The sequence below is a fragment of the Gossypium hirsutum genome, chromosome D06 (assembly GCF_007990345.1).
Source record: "Gossypium hirsutum isolate 1008001.06 chromosome D06, Gossypium_hirsutum_v2.1, whole genome shotgun sequence".
NCBI lineage: Eukaryota > Viridiplantae > Streptophyta > Magnoliopsida > Malvales > Malvaceae > Gossypium > Gossypium hirsutum.
In genome coordinates this window covers 63,230,079-63,248,525 of record NC_053442.1, presented here as the reverse complement: position 1 = coordinate 63,248,525, position 18,447 = coordinate 63,230,079, and the positions used below count along the sequence as shown (strand labels likewise).

General features: G+C 33.1%; 3 protein-coding genes across 4 annotated transcripts; 2 read left to right on the top strand and 1 right to left on the bottom strand.

Moving 5' to 3' along the window:
* Positions 1-2,330: 2,330 nt before the first annotated feature.
* LOC107962382 (probable inactive receptor kinase At5g58300) lies at positions 2,331-5,255 on the top strand. 2 transcript variants are annotated; one of them, XM_016898745.2, is made up of 3 exons: positions 2,331-2,649; positions 3,081-4,336; positions 4,432-5,255. In XM_016898745.2, the coding sequence occupies exons 2-3, from the start codon at positions 3,124-3,126 to the stop codon at positions 5,046-5,048; spliced, it is 1,830 nt and encodes a 609-aa protein (XP_016754234.2). In that variant the 5' UTR covers positions 2,331-2,649; positions 3,081-3,123; the 3' UTR covers positions 5,049-5,255. The 2 variants fall into 2 exon arrangements, with proteins under 2 accessions (XP_016754234.2, XP_040952081.1); XM_041096147.1 differs by lacking the exon at positions 2,331-2,649 and adding an exon at positions 2,807-2,836.
* Positions 5,256-6,361: 1,106 nt separating this feature from the next.
* Positions 6,362-10,723, top strand: LOC107962381 (thioredoxin H4-1). The gene is made up of 5 exons (XM_016898743.2): positions 6,362-6,519; positions 6,973-7,033; positions 8,262-8,408; positions 8,941-9,063; positions 10,354-10,723. Exons 2-5 carry the CDS (start codon positions 7,013-7,015, stop codon positions 10,495-10,497), a joined length of 435 nt encoding a protein of 144 aa, XP_016754232.1. The 5' UTR covers positions 6,362-6,519; positions 6,973-7,012; the 3' UTR covers positions 10,498-10,723.
* Positions 10,724-12,252: 1,529 nt separating this feature from the next.
* LOC107962380 (serine/threonine-protein kinase AtPK2/AtPK19) lies at positions 12,253-16,762 on the bottom strand. Its single transcript, XM_016898742.2, has 7 exons — positions 16,618-16,762; positions 14,112-15,048; positions 13,859-13,941; positions 13,647-13,767; positions 13,214-13,387; positions 13,015-13,122; positions 12,253-12,820 (listed from the first exon to the last, which is right to left on the bottom strand). Exons 2-7 carry the CDS (start codon positions 14,781-14,783, stop codon positions 12,527-12,529), a joined length of 1,452 nt encoding a protein of 483 aa, XP_016754231.1. The 5' UTR covers positions 14,784-15,048; positions 16,618-16,762; the 3' UTR covers positions 12,253-12,526.
* Positions 16,763-18,447: the final 1,685 nt, after the last annotated feature.

Genomic DNA, 18,447 nt, shown 5'->3' with positions numbered 1-18,447 from the left:
GAATTAAGTAGGATTAATGTTCAAAAAATCAAAGTTTTAACATAAAAATAAGAGTAAATTATACTTAAAGTTATTAAATTATTAGTAAATTTATATTTTGATCATTCAACTTTAAAAAGTTAAAAAATGATTACTGAATTTTTTGAAAGTTTTTATTAAAGTCACTGGACTGTTAAAAATCATAGTTGTATTAAGATCTCTCCTTTCCATTTTTTTCTATAGTTCAGTTTTTTTTATGAAAAAATTTTGAGCGTTAGAATCTACGAACCAAAATTCAAACAATTTTTCTTCGATCTTTGACATTGAGATTGTCTTGAATCTAAAGTATGTCTTTTTACTCGTCGATAGATATTGATCTATTGTACCAATTGTCAAATTATTACTTAAAACTCGCTAATTAATTTTTTTTAAAAAAATACTCAATAGTGCAGTGACTTAAATAAATATTTATTAATAATGAGTTGTGATTTGACCAAAACATGAACAACAAAACATATGGAATCCATATTTTGGTACGACATACACCTAGGCAATCAATTACCATAAATTAAGGCAGATAAAGTGAGGAACAACCAGCACAGCCTATGGCTATGGATGCCAATAATTTACATTTGATGTTAACAGTAAGATGGACATGGCACATTAAAAACTGGGTGGTAACCCTTAACTACCCCCTCTCTGCACACATAATATACTTGTATTGGAAAATGACTCTTACCCACATCCAACTGCCCCCTCAACCAAGCAACCTACCCAAGCTTTGCCAAGTGTTTTTTTGAACTGAATTAGATCAATAGATTGAAGAAGATAAATTGGTTTGAAAAAAACTATTATTGCTGAACAGATGGTCAAACAAAATTTGATGGTATGATTGATTCGTTAAAACATTGGTTTTGTCCCCCTCTTTATGCAAGGCCCAATCTACTAAGGGTGAGTTTGAATGGGCACTGCGTTTACTTGCGGTTAGTGTAAAAACAGCGGTAGCGGTGAGATTAGATACTGTAGTGATACTGTAGCGTGAGACAAAAAATAAGCTAAACGCATCGCATCGCACCGCATCCAATCGCCCATCCAAACCCACCCTAAATTTAGCAGATTGGGTTAGCTCCAGGTTGAATCAATTCAATTTAAGTCTTGGAATTTTTGAATCATTTTATAACTTTTTGGACCGGGACATTTTGGGTTTTGATAGTTAAGTTTGAATCATTTTGAGTTCGAATCAAATAAATTTAAATTATAGATATTTCACTCTATTTTTGATCGGTTATAAAATTAAATCACGGTCCAAAGCTTTGATTGTAGCAAAATTTTAAATTCATTATTATTATTTAAATTTAATGACCTCAATGAAAACATGGTTTACATATAGAGAGAGTGAAAATGGGGCATACCCCCACACATTTATATTTCAAATTCAAATGTCATAGTACCTAATAATAATAATTCAAAATGTCATGAATGATTGGTTAACTTTAAATCCATCAAAAGAAAAAGAAAATCACTTTAGCTTTCATACATTTAAAAGCAAAAAAAAGATGTAGTGATAAGGAAAGCAAGCATAACTTTTATTTTTATGGATAGTGGTCCATTTGTAATGCCCTTTAAACTCTTCATCCCTTAAGAATATTTTTAGAATTGAATCGATGGTTGAATGGATTAAAATATTATTTTTAATTTAATTATTATTTGATTTTAATTAAATAAATTATTTAAATTTATTTAAATTAAAAAATTGAAAATTTATAAACTTGATTAAATTATTTTTGGGTTAACATATACAAAAGTGTTTGAATTTGATAATTTGTACATATTTAGTATTTACATTTTTTTTTGGACTTAACTGGTACCTAAATTTGAAAATCGTAAGTTAACTTGGTACTTTTTTTAGGTACCTAACTAACGTTGTTAAAATACGTTGATGTTGCATTGACGACCAATAGCATAGTAACATGTGGTAGCCTCATATTTTGACATGTGACAAAAAAAAATTTAAAATCTTCGTGTCAAAATATGAGACTGTCACATGTTACCATACTATTAGTTGTTAGTGCCACGTCATCATGTTTTAACTGTATTAGTCAGGTACATAAGTTGCTTTAAGTTAAAAAAAAAATTTACGAATCAAATAAGTACAAATTGCCAAGTTCAAGTATCCCCATACATATTATCCCTTAAATATTATAATATTTAGGATGAATCAACTTTGGAGTTAACATTGCCATCCCTTTTCTTTGGACTCTGCCTATCAGTATCAACAAAAAAAAACAAAACTAGCTTAGTGAAAGGGATATATATATATATGTATATATTGCATGTAGAGAGGTTATTTCATATTTGACCACCATATTTTTCAAGGCAAAAACCTATTGTTGTTCAAAGTTCTTTTTAATGAATTCGCTATGCAGTCCACTCCATGTACCAACCTGGATATCATCTCAAAAGCTAGTAATGGACACCACAGCTAACTTAGATCTTGAGCTCTTAGCTAAACACCTAATCCTTCTTCCATTAATACCTGTTTTTTGGAATCAAAATTAGTATCCATCTCCAAAAATACATTCACAGAATATATACATATATATTTACATATGATTTACTATTAGGGGTAACTGATCTCCTCCATAAGTGGTGGTCATTATATTTCCTCAGGTAAATATACATTCAGATCAAGCTATTTACTTTTGCAAGAAAAGGGTATTAACAGCTAAAGCAATGGTTTGTCTCTTTAATGTTCTAGCCCTTAGCTTACATACAAAAGTCAAGGAAATTAATTATATGTATACCATAAGTTGGTGACACCTATATTGCCAAAGAGCTAAAGAGATCTACTTTTTGAGTACAGTGTAACAAAGCCTTTCTCTTTAGTGAACAAAAGAATATAATGCTTTGAAAAACTTTTGCTTTTTCTTTATAATGATGCTTTTTTTTTCTTTTTTGGCCATTGGATTCTTTTTTTTTTTTAATATGAAAGACCCTCTTTTTAAAATTTGTAAAATGCTTTAATTTTTTTTATCTTTTATGTTAGTGTTGTAGTTTATGAGCTAGCTCACATTATGTTGTATCTTTTTCTCTGAAACCAGGAAAAAAGCTGAAGAAGAAAAGAAAAACTAGTCGAGTTTTCCAATGAAGTTCAATCCTTTCATTGCCTTCTTTGTGTTTGCGTTATTGCCTCAACAAAAATTTGTTCAAGTTGTGGCAGATTTGGATTCTGATAAGCAAGCTTTACTTGAGTTTGCTAATGGAGTCCCACATGTGAAGAAACTGAATTGGAATTTAGCAACTCCAGTTTGTACGTCTTGGGTGGGGATAACTTGTAATACTAATGGAACTGATGTGATTGCTGTTCGGCTTCCCGGTGTCGGACTTTACGGTACAATTCCAAGAAACACCATTGGTAAACTTAAAGCTTTGAAGGTACTTAGCCTTAGGTCTAATAACATTAATGGTAGTCTTCCTTCTGATATACCTTCTATTCCTTCTTTACAATGCTTGTTCCTTCAACATAATAACTTGTCTAGTAAGTTCCCTGTTACTTTTTCTCCAAGGTTGAGAATTGTGGATTTTTCTTACAACTCCATATCTGGTACTATACCAAATGTTGATCTTCCTAGTGTTAAAGTTTTGAACTTTAGTTATAATAACTTGAGTGGTTCTATTCCAAGTTCTTTCAAAAGGTTTCCTTCTTCATTCATTGGGAATCCGTTGTTATGTGGTTCGGAACCTTTAAAGCCTTGTTCCGAGTCCGTGGTCTCCCCTTCACCTTCCCCTTTAACTGATTTTCCGAGCCCGAAAACGGGTTCTCAAAACCAACATGCTACATCAAAGAACAAACTAGGTGTTGGGTCTATCATTGCTATTGTAGTAGGGGGCTTAGCATTTGTGTTCTTATTGTTAGCAGTGATCTTTATAAGTCGTTTGAAGAGGAAACATAGTGGGAGTAATGGTATGTTGAAGAGTAAAATCTCTCAAAATGACAAGCCTAATGATTTTGGAAGTGGGGTTCAAGAAGCTGAAAAGAATAAACTGTTCTTCTTCGAAGGGTGTTCGTATAACTTTGATCTCGAGGATTTGTTGAAGGCTTCGGCCGAAGTTCTCGGTAAAGGAAGTTATGGAACAACGTATAAAGCTGCTTTAGAGGAAGGGACACAAGTAGTGGTGAAAAGATTGAAGGAAGTTGCTGTTGGTAAAAAGGAGTTTGAACAACAAATGGAAGTCGTCAATAGGGTCGGTCGACACCCAAATGTGGTACCGCTTCGTGCTTATTACTATTCGAAGGACGAGAAGCTGTTGGTATACAATTACATGCCGGCCGGTAGCTTGTTCGCACTCTTGCATGGTATGTGAATTTATTACCTTTATGTACAAGTAAACTGGTTGTTTGTGAATTTGTTTATGTTTTTAGGCTTATTTATGTGTTTCCAACTATGGCAGGGAATAGGACTTCGGAAAGAACTCCATTGGATTGGGATACGAGAATGAAGATTGCTCTCGGAACTGCTAGAGGGATTGCGAACATTCATACGGAAGGTGGCGGTAAATTCACCCATGGTAACATTAAGTCCTCGAATGTCCTCCTCAGCGATGAACTCGAGGCTTGTGTTTCCGATGCTGGCTTGACCCCTCTAATGAATGCTCCTTTAACCACGTCTCGCATAGTTGGATACAGAGCTCCGGAGGTGATTGAAACACGCAAAATAACTCAAAAGTCTGACGTGTACAGCTTTGGTGTCCTCCTCTTAGAAATGCTGACTGCAAAAGCTCCCCTCCAACCTTCAGGGCAAGACGACGTAGTTGATCTTCCGAGATGGGTCCGTTCCGTCGTGCGGGAAGAATGGACCGCCGAAGTATTCGACGTGGAGTTGTTACGGTTCCAAACTTTCCAAGAGGAAATGGTGCAAATGCTACAGATTGCACTAACATGCGTGGCGAAAACACCGGACATGCGTCCGACGATGGACGAAGCCATTAGAATGATAGAAGACGTTCGACAATCCGAATCCAAAAACAGGACGTCCTCGGAGGCTGACTCGAACATCCAAACACCATGATTTGCAACAAAGCAAAAAAACATGTTCTCTTTTGGATTAAATTGTTCAAATTCTCTAGTCTTTAATGTTGTTTGTCTAAAAAGAAAAAAAAATCTTTGGGAGAATAAGCTTTTCTTTTTCCCTTCATTTTCTGGGAAAATTTCATGAACTTTTGACTTACAAGCTGTTCATCAATGCTATCAATCAAGTATAAAAAGTTCATATTCATTGCAATTAAGTACATAATAATATATACACGGCAACTATAGTAAGAACTTTTAAAATGAGGATCATGAAAACTAAAATGATTGTAGCTATAAGTCTTTGATTTTGTATTCATCTTATCTTATTAAAATAAAACCAATAACATTCATTTTTTTCTTTTCACTGTGTAACAAAGTATTAGGGTTTCATATTTAAGACAAACAAATACCTAATACCCAAATTGATTAATCTTAATAACTTTAATCTCTTGCTTTCCATTTCAATTTTTTTTCTCAAAAAAAAATTAATTTGAAAGTAAAGATTATCCAAAATATTTTCACCTAAGATAAAAAAATTGGGTGTTATTAGTTTTATTTTAACAAGGTAAAAAAATACAAAATCTAAGGTTTAAAAACATTTATTTTAATTGAATGTCTAAAATTATTTTGGTTCTCATTTTAAAAGTTCTCACTATAATTGCCACCTAATCTATATATAATATAAAACCAGCTCCTTTGAGAGCGATTGGAATAAATAAGGTTAAAATCGTCCTTTTAGTTTATTTCTTTATTTCTACATATGAATATTTTGGTCTTTTGATTATTTCTACATGTTAGAGAAAGTGCGCTTAGCTGGATGTGTTTTTTTTTTAATTTTCAAAAAACGCTTTCAACTGGACGAGCTTGACGAGCTGTCACACATTATTTCTAAAAATGATTTATTTTCCTAAAATTTCAAAAAGACAGGCTTATTTGAACAATTAACAAAAATTTTTGGCATATATGGCCTATTTAACCAAATTCAAAATATATTCATAATTTATATATATAGCTACAATTTTTTTTAACAATTTCCTTATAAATTTTGATCATTTATGAATTCTTTTTACACAATGCTCAGAACTACTCATGGTGTCTTCTCAACCTATATTTAACATACTCGAACTTGCGTATTCCTGCATTGGCAACAATGCATGCCTATAGAACACAATCGATATATAACTATAAATTTTATTTCAATAGACTAAGTGATGAAATGTAATAAAGGAAAAATAGACATAATTATTTAACACAATGCTAAATTTAGGTGTTAGTTATTTCCTTAAAATGAACTCAAAATCCTATATTCTCGCTTCACATCCATTGTTTTTATTTCTATTTCTCGTTATTTGCTCCAATTTTCTTTCTTTTTTTCTTTTCTTTTTTTCTCACTTTTCCCGGTTGTAATCACATGATTTTATTCAAAATGCTTTGATTACAAAGAACATCAAATCCCAAAGGATCCCAAGGTAAATTCTCTTTTGCTTTTCTTTTCTTTTTCTTTTTTCTTTTTGATTCATAAACGTAATCAATTTCAATCATGTTCATGTTGATTTTTCATCCTTAAATTCTCCATTGGAGAATGAAAAAAACAGCTCCCATTTTCATTAGGTGGCATACTGAATGAGAATGGGTTTTTTTGGACAATGTTCTAGGAAGAGAGGGAACTCTAAATCAAATGTTTTTTAGTTAAAAAAAATGATAGGCTATATCAAGAGATTTGCAGGGTTCATAGCAGAGTTCTTTTTTTTTGTTCATAGGATGGTGATGGAACAGGACGGATATTACTAAATCCATCATCCGCCTCGTCTCATCCTTTGTATGAGTTTTTACTCATATATTTTTAAGTTAAATGGATCAGGGCAAACAATTACCATAATCACATTTCAAGAAAAATCGAGTAATGTTTATCATATTTGCAGGGGCCTGCTGTAACTTCATAAATAAGGTTCAGTTGGGCAAATGGGACATTGTTGGAGCAAGGTGAGTCCTTTAAAAAAACAGTCTACAATCAAATAAATAGAGAAGGCTTTGGTGTAAAATTCTGGTGCCTTTTTTTCCCCACATTTTTACAGGCGGCAGCCACTTCTGAAAAGCTTCTAAACATGAAATGTCCTTTGAAAAAGAGTGTTGCTTTTCTCTCCTCTTATTTGTTTCATTCATTTTAATCAATCAATTTTTACCTGGATAATGTAGCAAAGATAAACCTTCATTAAGTGCATGTATGTTGAAAAATACCGAGTTCCGAAACAGCAACGATCCCATCGAGTGCACCCTGCAACGGTATATCGATGAATATGTTAAGACAAAAGTCATTGCTAAATGGGCCTGCAGTTGATATTAATGCCTTTGATTTCTTATAGGCATTGTTTTAATTAGTGCACCAACCTATACATGTTTCTTCTCCCATATGGTACTCTCCTTGTTAGGTGTTCTTGTAGATGGAAAATATGGTGTGTATACATACATACATGCATACCTACATATATATATACATACATGTTGGTGGTAAATATGTTAGGAGAAAAGTCATGGCTAAATAGGCCTGCAGTTGATAGCATATGCCTTTGATTTCTTATCGGCATTGTTTCAAATGGTGACCAACCTATACATGTTTCTTCTCCCATATGGTACTCTCATTGTTAGGTGTTCTTGTTGATGGAAAATATGGTGTGTATACACACATACATGCATACCTACATGTATATATACCTGTTGGTGGTAAATATGTTAGGAGAAAAGTCATGGCTAATAGGCCTGCAGTTGATAGCATATGCCTTTGATTTCTTACAGGCATTGATTCAAATGGTGACCAACCTATGCATGTTTTTTCTCCCATATGGTACTCTCATTGTTAGGTGTTATTGTTAATGGTAAATATGGTCTGTATACATACATACATACATACATACATACATTCATACATACATAATGCATGCATGCATACGCGCGGGCGCACACACACATATAAATATTGATCGTAAATATGTTAGGAGAAAAGTCATTGCTAAATAGCCCCGCAGTTGATAGCATATGCCTTTGATTTCTTATAGGCATTGTTTCAAATAGTGTACTAACCTATATATGTTTCTTCTCCTATATGGTACTCATTTGTTAGGTGTTCTTGTTGATGGTAAATATTGTGCGTATATACATACATATGCATATATATATGTTCCATGATCCTTGTTGAATTGACTGTGGCACGCAGTTCTTGCGGATCTTCAAGTGTCTGTACGGAGACTCGAAGGACGAAGAGGAATTGTATTCGGAGCTTACCGGCAAAAACGTTCACATTATAACTACCATACAGAGCTGGGAGGAAAAACTAACAGAGGCAACCAGAGATGGAAAGATAGTAAGTTCCATAATGCCATTTACAAGCAAAAGTACCATGGAGGCCTTTATACTAGGAGTCATATTACATTTTACCCCTTTTACTAAAAAAATTGATTTAATCCCTGTACGTTAGGTCAAAGGGTAAAATGATCATTCTATTGAAAATTTCATTCATTTCTACTGTTAAAAACTGGTCCTTATACGTTATTAACAGTAGAAATGGATGGAACTTTCAACAGAAGGACCAGCTTGCTCTTTGAACCAACATATATGAACTAATTTGTCCATTTTTTGAGTAGAGAAACCAAAATGCAATCTATCTCTTAGTACAAGGGCCTCAATGATACTTTTACCTTCATTTACGTCATTTGATCAACCATGCCTAAAATTATGCAATGCATACATACTTGAATGATGGATCCATTGATATGTGAATGCTAATGGTGAACTTGGAAAGTACTATCGATAATGCAATGATTTACCATTTAGAGCCACTTGAATTTCTTCTCACTTTTATCATGGTCTAACTTTTCTCTTGAATTTTCCAACAGCTAGTTGCAAATTTCAGTACACCATGGTCAGGTCCTTGTCGATCGATAGCACCAACCTACGGTGAACTTGCAGATAAATATCCTTCTCTCATGTTCCTTACTGTGGATGTCGATACACTTGCAGTAAGTGAAAATCACTTTTTTTTCCCTTTCTTTAGAGGTCTTATGGTTTTAGTCCCTCTAATAGTATTCCTGTTTAATTTTATAAGATAATTATTTTATTTTAATTTGGCACAATTTGATCCTCTGCATTTATACAATCAGAATCAATCATTATAAGCATTAAATTGATTGACTCTCTGAATGTGGATGTTAAGAGAAGATTCGAGAGGAGAGGAGAGAGTTGGAGTCTAGTTAGGTGAGGGGGAGTCTTGACCCCTTTTATTGGTGCTCAAAAGCCTTTATTGGGTTCTCTCTAATAGTTTCCAAGGTATCATGTGTCGCTCACGTATTGATTCCAAACCCCCTTGTAAGTTAACTGGTCTACTAATATCTTGTCGTCGTAAATTGTTTTAAGTAGGTCTTAATATTTGGCCTATCATGATTGGGGAATAAATATATCTGACATGTGAATGACAAATGTCCTATCCATTTCAAATATGTGGTCTCATAGGCATGTGAAATAGGCTCTGAGATTTAAGTATAACAAACTCACACACAGTTTTTTATAAGGTGAAACTTGAATTTAGACGGTCAATGTCCTTAGACTTCGACCTTATTAGCACAATTAAGGCTTTATTGGGAAAAAATACCATGGAGGTCCCTGCAATAAGTATCAAATTGCATTTTGCCTCCTACTTAAAAAATGAGTAAATTAGTTTCGTATATTAGATCAAAGAGTAAATTGATCTTTTTTGTTAAAAAGTTTATTCATTTTTATTATTAAAAATTGGCATGCTGACAAAATAACCAAACACACTGACATATAGGGATTAGTTTTTAAGAGTAGAAATGGATAAATTTTTTAACAGAATGATCAATTTACTCTTTAATCTAACGTATAATAACTAATTTACTCATTTTTTTAGTAGAGTGAGCAAAATATAATTCAACTCTTAATATAAGGGCCTCTAAAATATACTTTACCGGTTTTTATTAACCTTACTTGTATATGGTAAATTCAAATTGTGTTAACTACGACTTGTTGATATTAATGATATGGAGTTTTCTTGGACCTACCAGTAACATAATTAGGTAAAGATATTGAATTATGCCAAATTATGTTAATGACAACAATTAACTGTGTTATTAATTTACACCAAATTATGTAATGAGATTAAATCTCAAATTTCGACACGGCTAAAAACATGATTAGACCTTTTCAAAATCTTTGATAACTTTGTACGATGAAACCCTATTTTTATTCCTCTAATCTTGATAACCATGATTAAGCTATTTGTTGCCACAATGCAGGAGTTTAGTACATCATGGGAGATAAGCGCTACACCAACATTCTTTTTCATAAAGGAGGGAAGGCAAGTGGACAAATTTGTGGGTGCTGACAAGGTACAACTCCCAAAGAAGATAGCAGCAGTGGCTAAAGCCACCAGGGTTTGACTGTTGGCATCATTTTCCCATAAACCACAATCATGGTGTTCTTTTTATTTTATTCTGTTTTTTATTTTTTAATTTTTTGACCATCTCTCAGCCTAATCCTTTCTTCCCTAGTTCTTAACCCTTTGGATAGCTCTGTTAGTAGAAAAGAAAAAGAAAAAGGAAATGGAATGAAACGAAACGAAACTATATCTCTTGAAATATTTATATTACTTCTTTGTTTCTTTTATATATGTTTGTTCAAGAGCAGTAAGATCTTTCATATTATAAAGTTTGTTTGAATTTATAGATAATGCTTAGGTATAAATACAATGAAAGTCTTTATATTAAGTGTTAGATTGCATTTTACTCATTGTACTAAAAAAATAAGTTAATTAATCTTACTTAGATAAAAAAAATAAAGTGGTCATTTCTATTAAAATTTTCATCATTTTTACTATTAAAAAACTGGTATGGCTAACAGAATAAGTAAACATGTGATGTGCCACGTATAATTCATATTGATATATAGGGACCATTTTTTAATAGTATGAAATTTTTAATCGAATAATCAATTTACTCTCTGATTTAACGTACAAGAATTAATTTATCTATTTTTTAAATAATAAAAATAAAATATAATTTAACTCTTAATATAAAATCCGGTAATTTTATGTGAGCTTTTTTAAATAAAGGGGATATATGTTTATGTTTTGAAGTGGGGTCTTTTTGCTTGTTCACTCTTAGCTTTCAGAAAGGACGTGGCTTTACAATTTCAACTTCAAAACATGGACATAAAACACATGCACATATGTATGCATAGTTAAAACATGCCATAGCTCCATGTTTTTTTTTTAATTTGGAATTTAAATTTTATATTTTTAGTTTTAAGAATTTAATTAAAATATTATAGATTTTATAATTTAGATTCAACTGCTAATACTATTAAATTCTTTTATTAAATTTGTTAGTGTAATATTTTGAAATAAAAAAATATTTATTTAATAGACATGTAATTTTTTTTAAAAAAAATAACATAATGAACTTATTTAACAAAATAACTTTAACACAGTTTAACACTTGAACCTAAATTTTAAAATTTAAAAGTAGAGGGATTAAATTTTTAGAAATAAAAGCATAAAAATTAAATCTCAAATTTACGAAGAATACAAGAATTAATGACATATTTTAACGACGTATATATAGAAAATTTATGGTTTTGGTCCCTCTATGCTCAAATTAAAATTTAATTTCTATTTTTTTAATCAAGGGAAGAGATTATCTAAATTTAAATAGGAACTTTGATGTTAACAAATACTTCAATTTAGCATAATTTAATTTCTTTATATTATTAATTAACTCAAATAATTAACAGCTATTAAAATACTTACACGAGCCTTTCTTAAAAACACACCAAAAAAAAAAACATGTCGGTTACTTTTTAGGAAAATGCTTCCATGAATTTTTGAAAACCATTAACCATCCCCATCATAATGCTTACATGAAGTTTTAAGAACACCCTTTCATTAGTTTAATATGTTAATGGCGTTAGCTATTGAAATTAACTATTATAAAAATTGAAGACTAAATTATGTGTAATTAAGGAATAAGTACTAGATTCCAAATCCGAGCATTAAAAAAAAACCCAAAATCATAATTTGCCTTTATATGTACACGCATGAGAAGTAAAACCTTTAATTGGGTTTTTGCTATATATTTCTGTCTTATTATCATCAACCATGTAATTAAGTAAATAGAAAATAATCTAAATAATCTAGGTGAAACTAAAAATATTTGCTTTTCATATCAGGAAACATTAAAACAACATCAAGTTTGTCTGGTGTTTTCTCAACAAACATGTTTAAGAGCAGACAGCAATGTTTTAACTAGAGAAACAAACATGACAAGATAAAAATACAAAAGTTCATAATTGACAATTTGGACAAACATCAAACTTAAATGATAGAACAGATGCCTGCTGCCAGTGGAACAGCCATCTGCAGTCACTTGGGAATAGGAATAGTAGGTGAACAGGGAACCTCCGAAGTTGATATCAAGCATTTCTGTTAAGAAATGAGGCTGCAGGCCTCACATATGTGAACCCTTTGAACGGATTCTCCCCGAACGTTGGGCTAGCAACCGGAGAATCATGAACTGGCATGTTAGTCCAGCACTCCTCGAAATTCGCAATACATTGGTTCCCGGCAACTTCAGGGAGAAAACTTGGCCTTATCTGTCTAGCTTCTAATTTCTTCCAGTTAATGGACTTGAACCACTTATGCCGTTTGATCTCCTCGCTACCACCTTGTCCACTGCCGAGACGCTTGCTTGCATCTTTCTGCAGCAGCTGTAGGAAATAACAAATTTCATTTATATCTAAAATTCCACATTAATTATTTGAAGCAACCTATACCATGATTTGTCATCTAGACGCAAGAAAAATTCAAACCGAATCACCAGGTGGAGCGATTACAGCTAGATAAGTATTGGACTTTTCAGAGCATGTAACGGTACGATAAAGGCGTAAGAAAGTGAAATTACCCCCTTGAGAATTGAGTGTGCTTCACTAGACAAAAATGCTGGCAGCTTTATCTTTTCCTTTATTATCTTATCCTGTATCTTCTGTCTGTTTCCACCACTAAAGGGTGGCTGCAAAACAGCGAACAATAAACAAAAATAAGCTAAGCATGACAAAGCGATGAATGACACGCACTCAAGATCATAAATCAAGAATACCAACCTTCCCAGTAAGCATTTCATACAATAGAATTCCCACACTCCACCAATCAGCTGCCTTGTCATGGCCTTTGCCAAGAACAATTTCTGGGGACATATATTCCAGAGTTCCACACATGGAATTGGATCTTGTATTTTCGTTAAATTCCTTTGCCAGGCCGAAATCAGTCAGCATAACCTGGTAAAATAGAGGTAGCACCAACCACCATGAAAGTAGTTTAGAAATCGATCAATGCAATCAATGTTAAAAATGAGTCAGCAATGCAGAGTCAAGCAATCATATGCAATCACATAGGTTGTGACCACCACAGAAACCAACCATCAGGTCACATGCAAATACATACAAAACACTATTTTGGAGTTTGAGAACCTCAAATTCTGGTATAAGCATGAAAAACAACATTTGCACCCACACACAGCATTTTGCAAACGCTTACATGTCCCTCTGCGTCTAGAAGAATATTCTCAGGTTTGAGATCCCTGTGCATTATGCCATTAGAATGGAGATGAGAAACAGCTGATACTATCTCTGCAGCATATATGCGAGCCAAATCTTCCCTGAAGAAGGAAATGCAAAATGTTGGTCCACTCCAGAAATTTAAATTATAAAGACAAATACAAAAAACTGTCATAGCTTACAATGCCGTACCTGAATAAGCCCTGGCGATAAAGCTGGAAGAAAAGATGCCCCCCATTAACAAAGTCAAGCACAAGGTACAGTCTATATTTGGTCTGCAGGAAATGTTAAGTGAACAAATTAGCATATATACTAAATATGGGGGTACAAAAAGTTTGGACCGGCAAAATATTCAGCTAGCGTGGCAGCATCTAAACTTGTGAATACCATAAGAGAATAAAGCAACCAGAAATATCAAAACATTATTCTGCTAGAACATCATTACCTGGAAGGAGCATCTGAGCTGCACAATGAAGGGATGATCCACTTTTGTTAATATATCCCTCTCAGATTTCATGTACTCAGCGTGATTTTTCTCCATAATCTTATCCTTGCGCATGACCTTCATTGCATATATGTCTGAGGTATCATTCCTCCTTACTTGATAAACCCTTCCAAAAGCACCTTGGCCAACAACCTTCAAAACTTCAAAATCTTTGAGTCCTACAGACTGATTTTGGCTCTCTACAAGACCTTGAGGGTTCTCCGGAATAACATCATCAATTGATGGTTTCCTAAGCTCTTCTTGAGTCTCATCCCTAGCTCCTTCTACAAGTTCCAAGGAATCCCCTATTTCACGTAATGTAAGCTTGCTATGTTTCAATGAGTGGCTAACATAAGTCGAGGGGCCAACCAAGGAGTGGGAGCGGCTACAGATAACAGCTGGATCATCATAAAGCAGTTCATTTGATTCAGTTGCCACAATCAGATTTTTGGTAATCTCTGTGCTGATTTCAGTTGAGGCTTGAACTGAAGCAGGTCCAAACACATCAGAGAAATCAAACTCAAGATGATCAGAGGTCGGGGTATCAGGTTGTCCGGTGGGAAAAAGCAACTGATTCTGGAAGCCTTTGTGCAAGCGGGACCCATTTAAACTAGATAAGTGAGAGGAAACCATGCTGCTTTTAAGAAATGACGCAGATTACTTTTAAAAATCCTTTTGAGGCTATAGTTGTAAAGATTCCAAGATGTGAATAGATGAAGAGGGGCACCGTACAATGGCCTTAAACAACTGGAAGTTAACGTATGCAACAAGGGTTCCGAGGAAACTTGGAAGCAAGCAGGCCAAAATCCAGAAGAGAAAGTCGTTCTTGTTTCCCGATTGGCAGGAAACTGTGGATGCAACAGTGCTTCTTGAATTCATTAAGATCTGGTTCGCAAATCTGTAGCCCAAGGTGACACAGAGTCAGTTCCAGCTATAAATGGCAGTCCTATTAATCACCTTAACTTAGTACGAATGTCGGGGAAAGAAAAGCATTAATGCAGAAGAGGCAGATATATTCTTTAAAAAAAGAAAGAAAGAAAGAGAACATTCAACTGTGTCTTAGAACAAGATGCAAAGAAGTGTTGAACACTGGACTTTAAGTAGCTAAAATGTATACTATGTTGCAACATTCAAACACTGTAACAACCCAAATGAGCTTAAAACTAATGCATTACCACATCTTTATTTGACAAACACCACCTCTTTCGTTTCACTGTTTTAAAACTGAAAATAAACCTCACCAACTAAAATAATCGAAAATTTCTACTTAATGTCAATATTCAACTTCATGTTACAAGTGCAAAAGTAAAGCAAAATTTACTTCAATAATTGCTATATGTTCAAACAATCTTCCTAAATATTCACTTCATCATTGATAATACTCAGTTTTTATCTGATTCATAAGATACATTTTTATCTAACAATTAGGGTACACACTAAGGCAAGTTTTGTTCCTATTTGATTTATAGCTCAAAATTCATGTCAACACAATGCTTTACCTTAACCCAAAAGTTAAAGCAGAAGAAAACTCTGCCTCACACATGGTATTAGGTAATTCAGTAACATTTTTGTTGAAGGGGGATCGGCTCCTCCAAGAGAAGTCTTCGAAATGTTGTCCTCAAGGACGCCGATCCAGTCCTGTTCCTCAATAATGGAATGTATTGTCCCCTAAGGGAGGGTTCCCCCCCACAGAGAGCCATGTACGGTGCACAGAGGAGAGCGCCTCGACCCTATGGCCACCAACCAAGAGGCAACCATACACGACTCTCGGTGGAGGGGGGACAAAACCCTTCCCCAGAGACAATACCTTCTATTATTGAGGGACCGGGTTGGCCTCCCCAACACTTCGAGGACTACTCGCAGAGGAGCCGATCCCCCTCAACAATTTATAATTTAATGTCAATTTTGACCCTAATCAAAACCCAACCCAATTAACCGAATCCAAACCAACCCAACCTGACAAAAAGGCAAAAAGCCGAACTAGCACAACCCAATCCCAAAATTACCCGAATCTGAAATCATCCTAACATTAAAAAAAATCAAACTCAAATAACCCAAATCCAAAATGAACCGAAAAAGTACGCCTAAGTTTCCTAAAGATAACCCAACCGGAAAAAAAATAAAAGGAAAAAGAAAAAGAGAGAACCCAAAATGATTCAAAATTTTTAAAATCTGAATTAACCCCCAAATTGACCTATCAAAACCAATTCAATTTGACAGTATATAATTCAACATGAAAAATATAAAATTTAAAGAAAAAAAACAAAGCCAGAACGAGATCTGTGCAGCTCAAAGGGCAATCATAAACGGAGATCCCAATGACGAATCGGAAAAGCAATTCAAAGTTCAATATTAGATTTTCGAAAAAAAAATTAAAAAAGAAACACCACTGACCAAAGAAATAACAACAATACGAAGAATTTTATAAAAAAAAGCTGTAAATCAAGGGAAAGGAAAAAGAAGAGACCTTTAGTGAACTGCAGAGGCAACGCGGAGATGAAGGCGTTCTGTGAAAAAATGAAAAAGAATATAAAATAGGAGAGGCGGCTGGAATTAAAACTGCTTTGATTCCATGCGAATACACGTTTCGATCTGCAATTACGTGGCTGTTTTTGAATGGTCCATAGAAAAAAAAAGTTAATTCTAATATATGCGGCTATACGTTTTTTTGATAAAAGCACTGATTAGACCTTCTGAAATGGACATTAATAAAAGTAAATTCACTTTTAATTCAATTAGCATGGTCATTGTTGACATGTGTTGAAGCGCATTAATATAGTTGTTAAAAATTTAATAATATTGTTTGATTATTTAATTTTAAAAAATTATAAAAAAATTTATTGAATAATTTAAAATTTTTCATTTAAGTCATTAAATAATTCAAAAAAATTTATTTAAGCCACTAATTGTAATGGGTCCTGTTAGTGAGTTTTAATTGACAATTCGACGATGGGTACAGTGGATTAGTATTCATCGATGAGAAAAATAACAAACCTTAGATCTAAGTTGATTTAAAGGTCAATGTTAGAGATTGAAGAATAAAGTTATTTAAATTTTAATTCGTAAACTCATAACATTTAAAGTTGTTCAATGAAAAAAAATTATAGAAAAGAAAAAGAGTGGGAGCTTTCAATCAGTGTAGGCGATGTGAACGAAAAAAAATCATACAACAGTAATTTTAACAGTCCGATGATTTAAATAAAAACTTTCGAATAATTCGATATCTATTTTATAACTTTTTGAAGTTGAATGACATATATTAATCTTAAAATTATAGGGTTTTAAGTACAAATCTCATCATGAGCAAGAAAAGATAGGGCAAATGATCTGCTGAGTTCTAAATAGAACAAAAAGTTGAAGGAAGTTGGTGTTCCCTCTATGATGAACGAGGCTCCTAACATGGCTAGAGAAAAAAAAAAGTGAGAAGCTTTTCAAAAGGAAAGGTTAAACATTCCTTACAACAAAATGTGTCAAACAAATATTTGGAGTTTACCAAGAAAGATTTTATTGAGGAGCAGAATATTGAAGAAAAAAACTTCTATGATCATTGCATAGATCAGAGGCTATATTGCAATATATTAAAGTTGGTAACCAAAATCTAGAATAGGGTAGGCTTGTTGTTAGGATATTATTATGGGATATTATCTTTTAAGCAATTTGATTTCTAATGGGATATTGTAAAAGTTGAACGTCAATAATAACAATATAGAACAATTTCAAAGCGAAAGAAAGAAAAATAAGAACATACAGATTTTACGTGGAAACCTTTTCGAAAAAAAACCACGAGCAAATGAGAAGAAAATTTAATAATGTCGAATTCGAATGATATAAAAGGAGTTTAGACTACATCTATTTATAAGTTGAAAACTCTTATTCTAATCAATGTCAAATAGAAGCAGTGTAAAAAGGTTAAAACACTTCATTCTAATCAATATCAAATAGAAAAAAGTGTACTTCTATATGGATTCCACTTGTAATAGCCCGATTTTAGGCTTAGTCGGAACAGTGGTTTCGGGACCACAAATCCGACGAAAAAAAAATGTAATGGCTTGAATTTTCAGAGGTGTCGGAACGGTGATTCGAGATCACTAAATTCGACAAATGGGTAGAAAATATTATTAATTTAGTAAGTATAAGTTAAATATGAAGTTAGGAAAATTTTTGAAATAGTGAATAGTGCACTAGAAATAAATATTAAAATAATTAGAATCGAAATGAAGTATCAAGACCTCGGGGATTTTAAACTGAGCCATAAATATTTTTATAAATATTCATGGAGTGTTAAAAAGTTAGTATT

Bases quoted from the DNA above. Each gene is read 5' to 3' on its own strand.
- LOC107962382 (XM_016898745.2), top strand. From the start codon at position 3,124: ATGAAGTTCAATCCTTTCATTGCCTTCTTTGTGTTTGCGTTATTGCCT. The intron at 4,337-4,431 runs GTATGTGAATTT...CAACTATGGCAG, and splicing joins CTTGTTCGCACTCTTGCATG to GGAATAGGACTTCGGAAAGA.
- LOC107962381 (XM_016898743.2), top strand. From the start codon at position 7,013: ATGGGACATTGTTGGAGCAAG. The intron at 8,409-8,940 runs GTAAGTTCCATA...ATTTTCCAACAG, and splicing joins CAACCAGAGATGGAAAGATA to CTAGTTGCAAATTTCAGTAC. The intron at 9,064-10,353 runs GTAAGTGAAAAT...GCCACAATGCAG, and splicing joins TGGATGTCGATACACTTGCA to GAGTTTAGTACATCATGGGA.
- LOC107962380 (XM_016898742.2), bottom strand. From the start codon at position 14,783: ATGGTTTCCTCTCACTTATCTAGTTTAAATGGGTCCCGCTTGCACAAA. The intron at 13,768-13,858 runs GTACGGCATTGT...TTCCTTCTTCAG, and splicing joins TATCGCCAGGGCTTATTCAG to GGAAGATTTGGCTCGCATAT. The intron at 13,388-13,646 runs GTAAGCGTTTGC...CTATTTTACCAG, and splicing joins TTCTAGACGCAGAGGGACAT to GTTATGCTGACTGATTTCGG.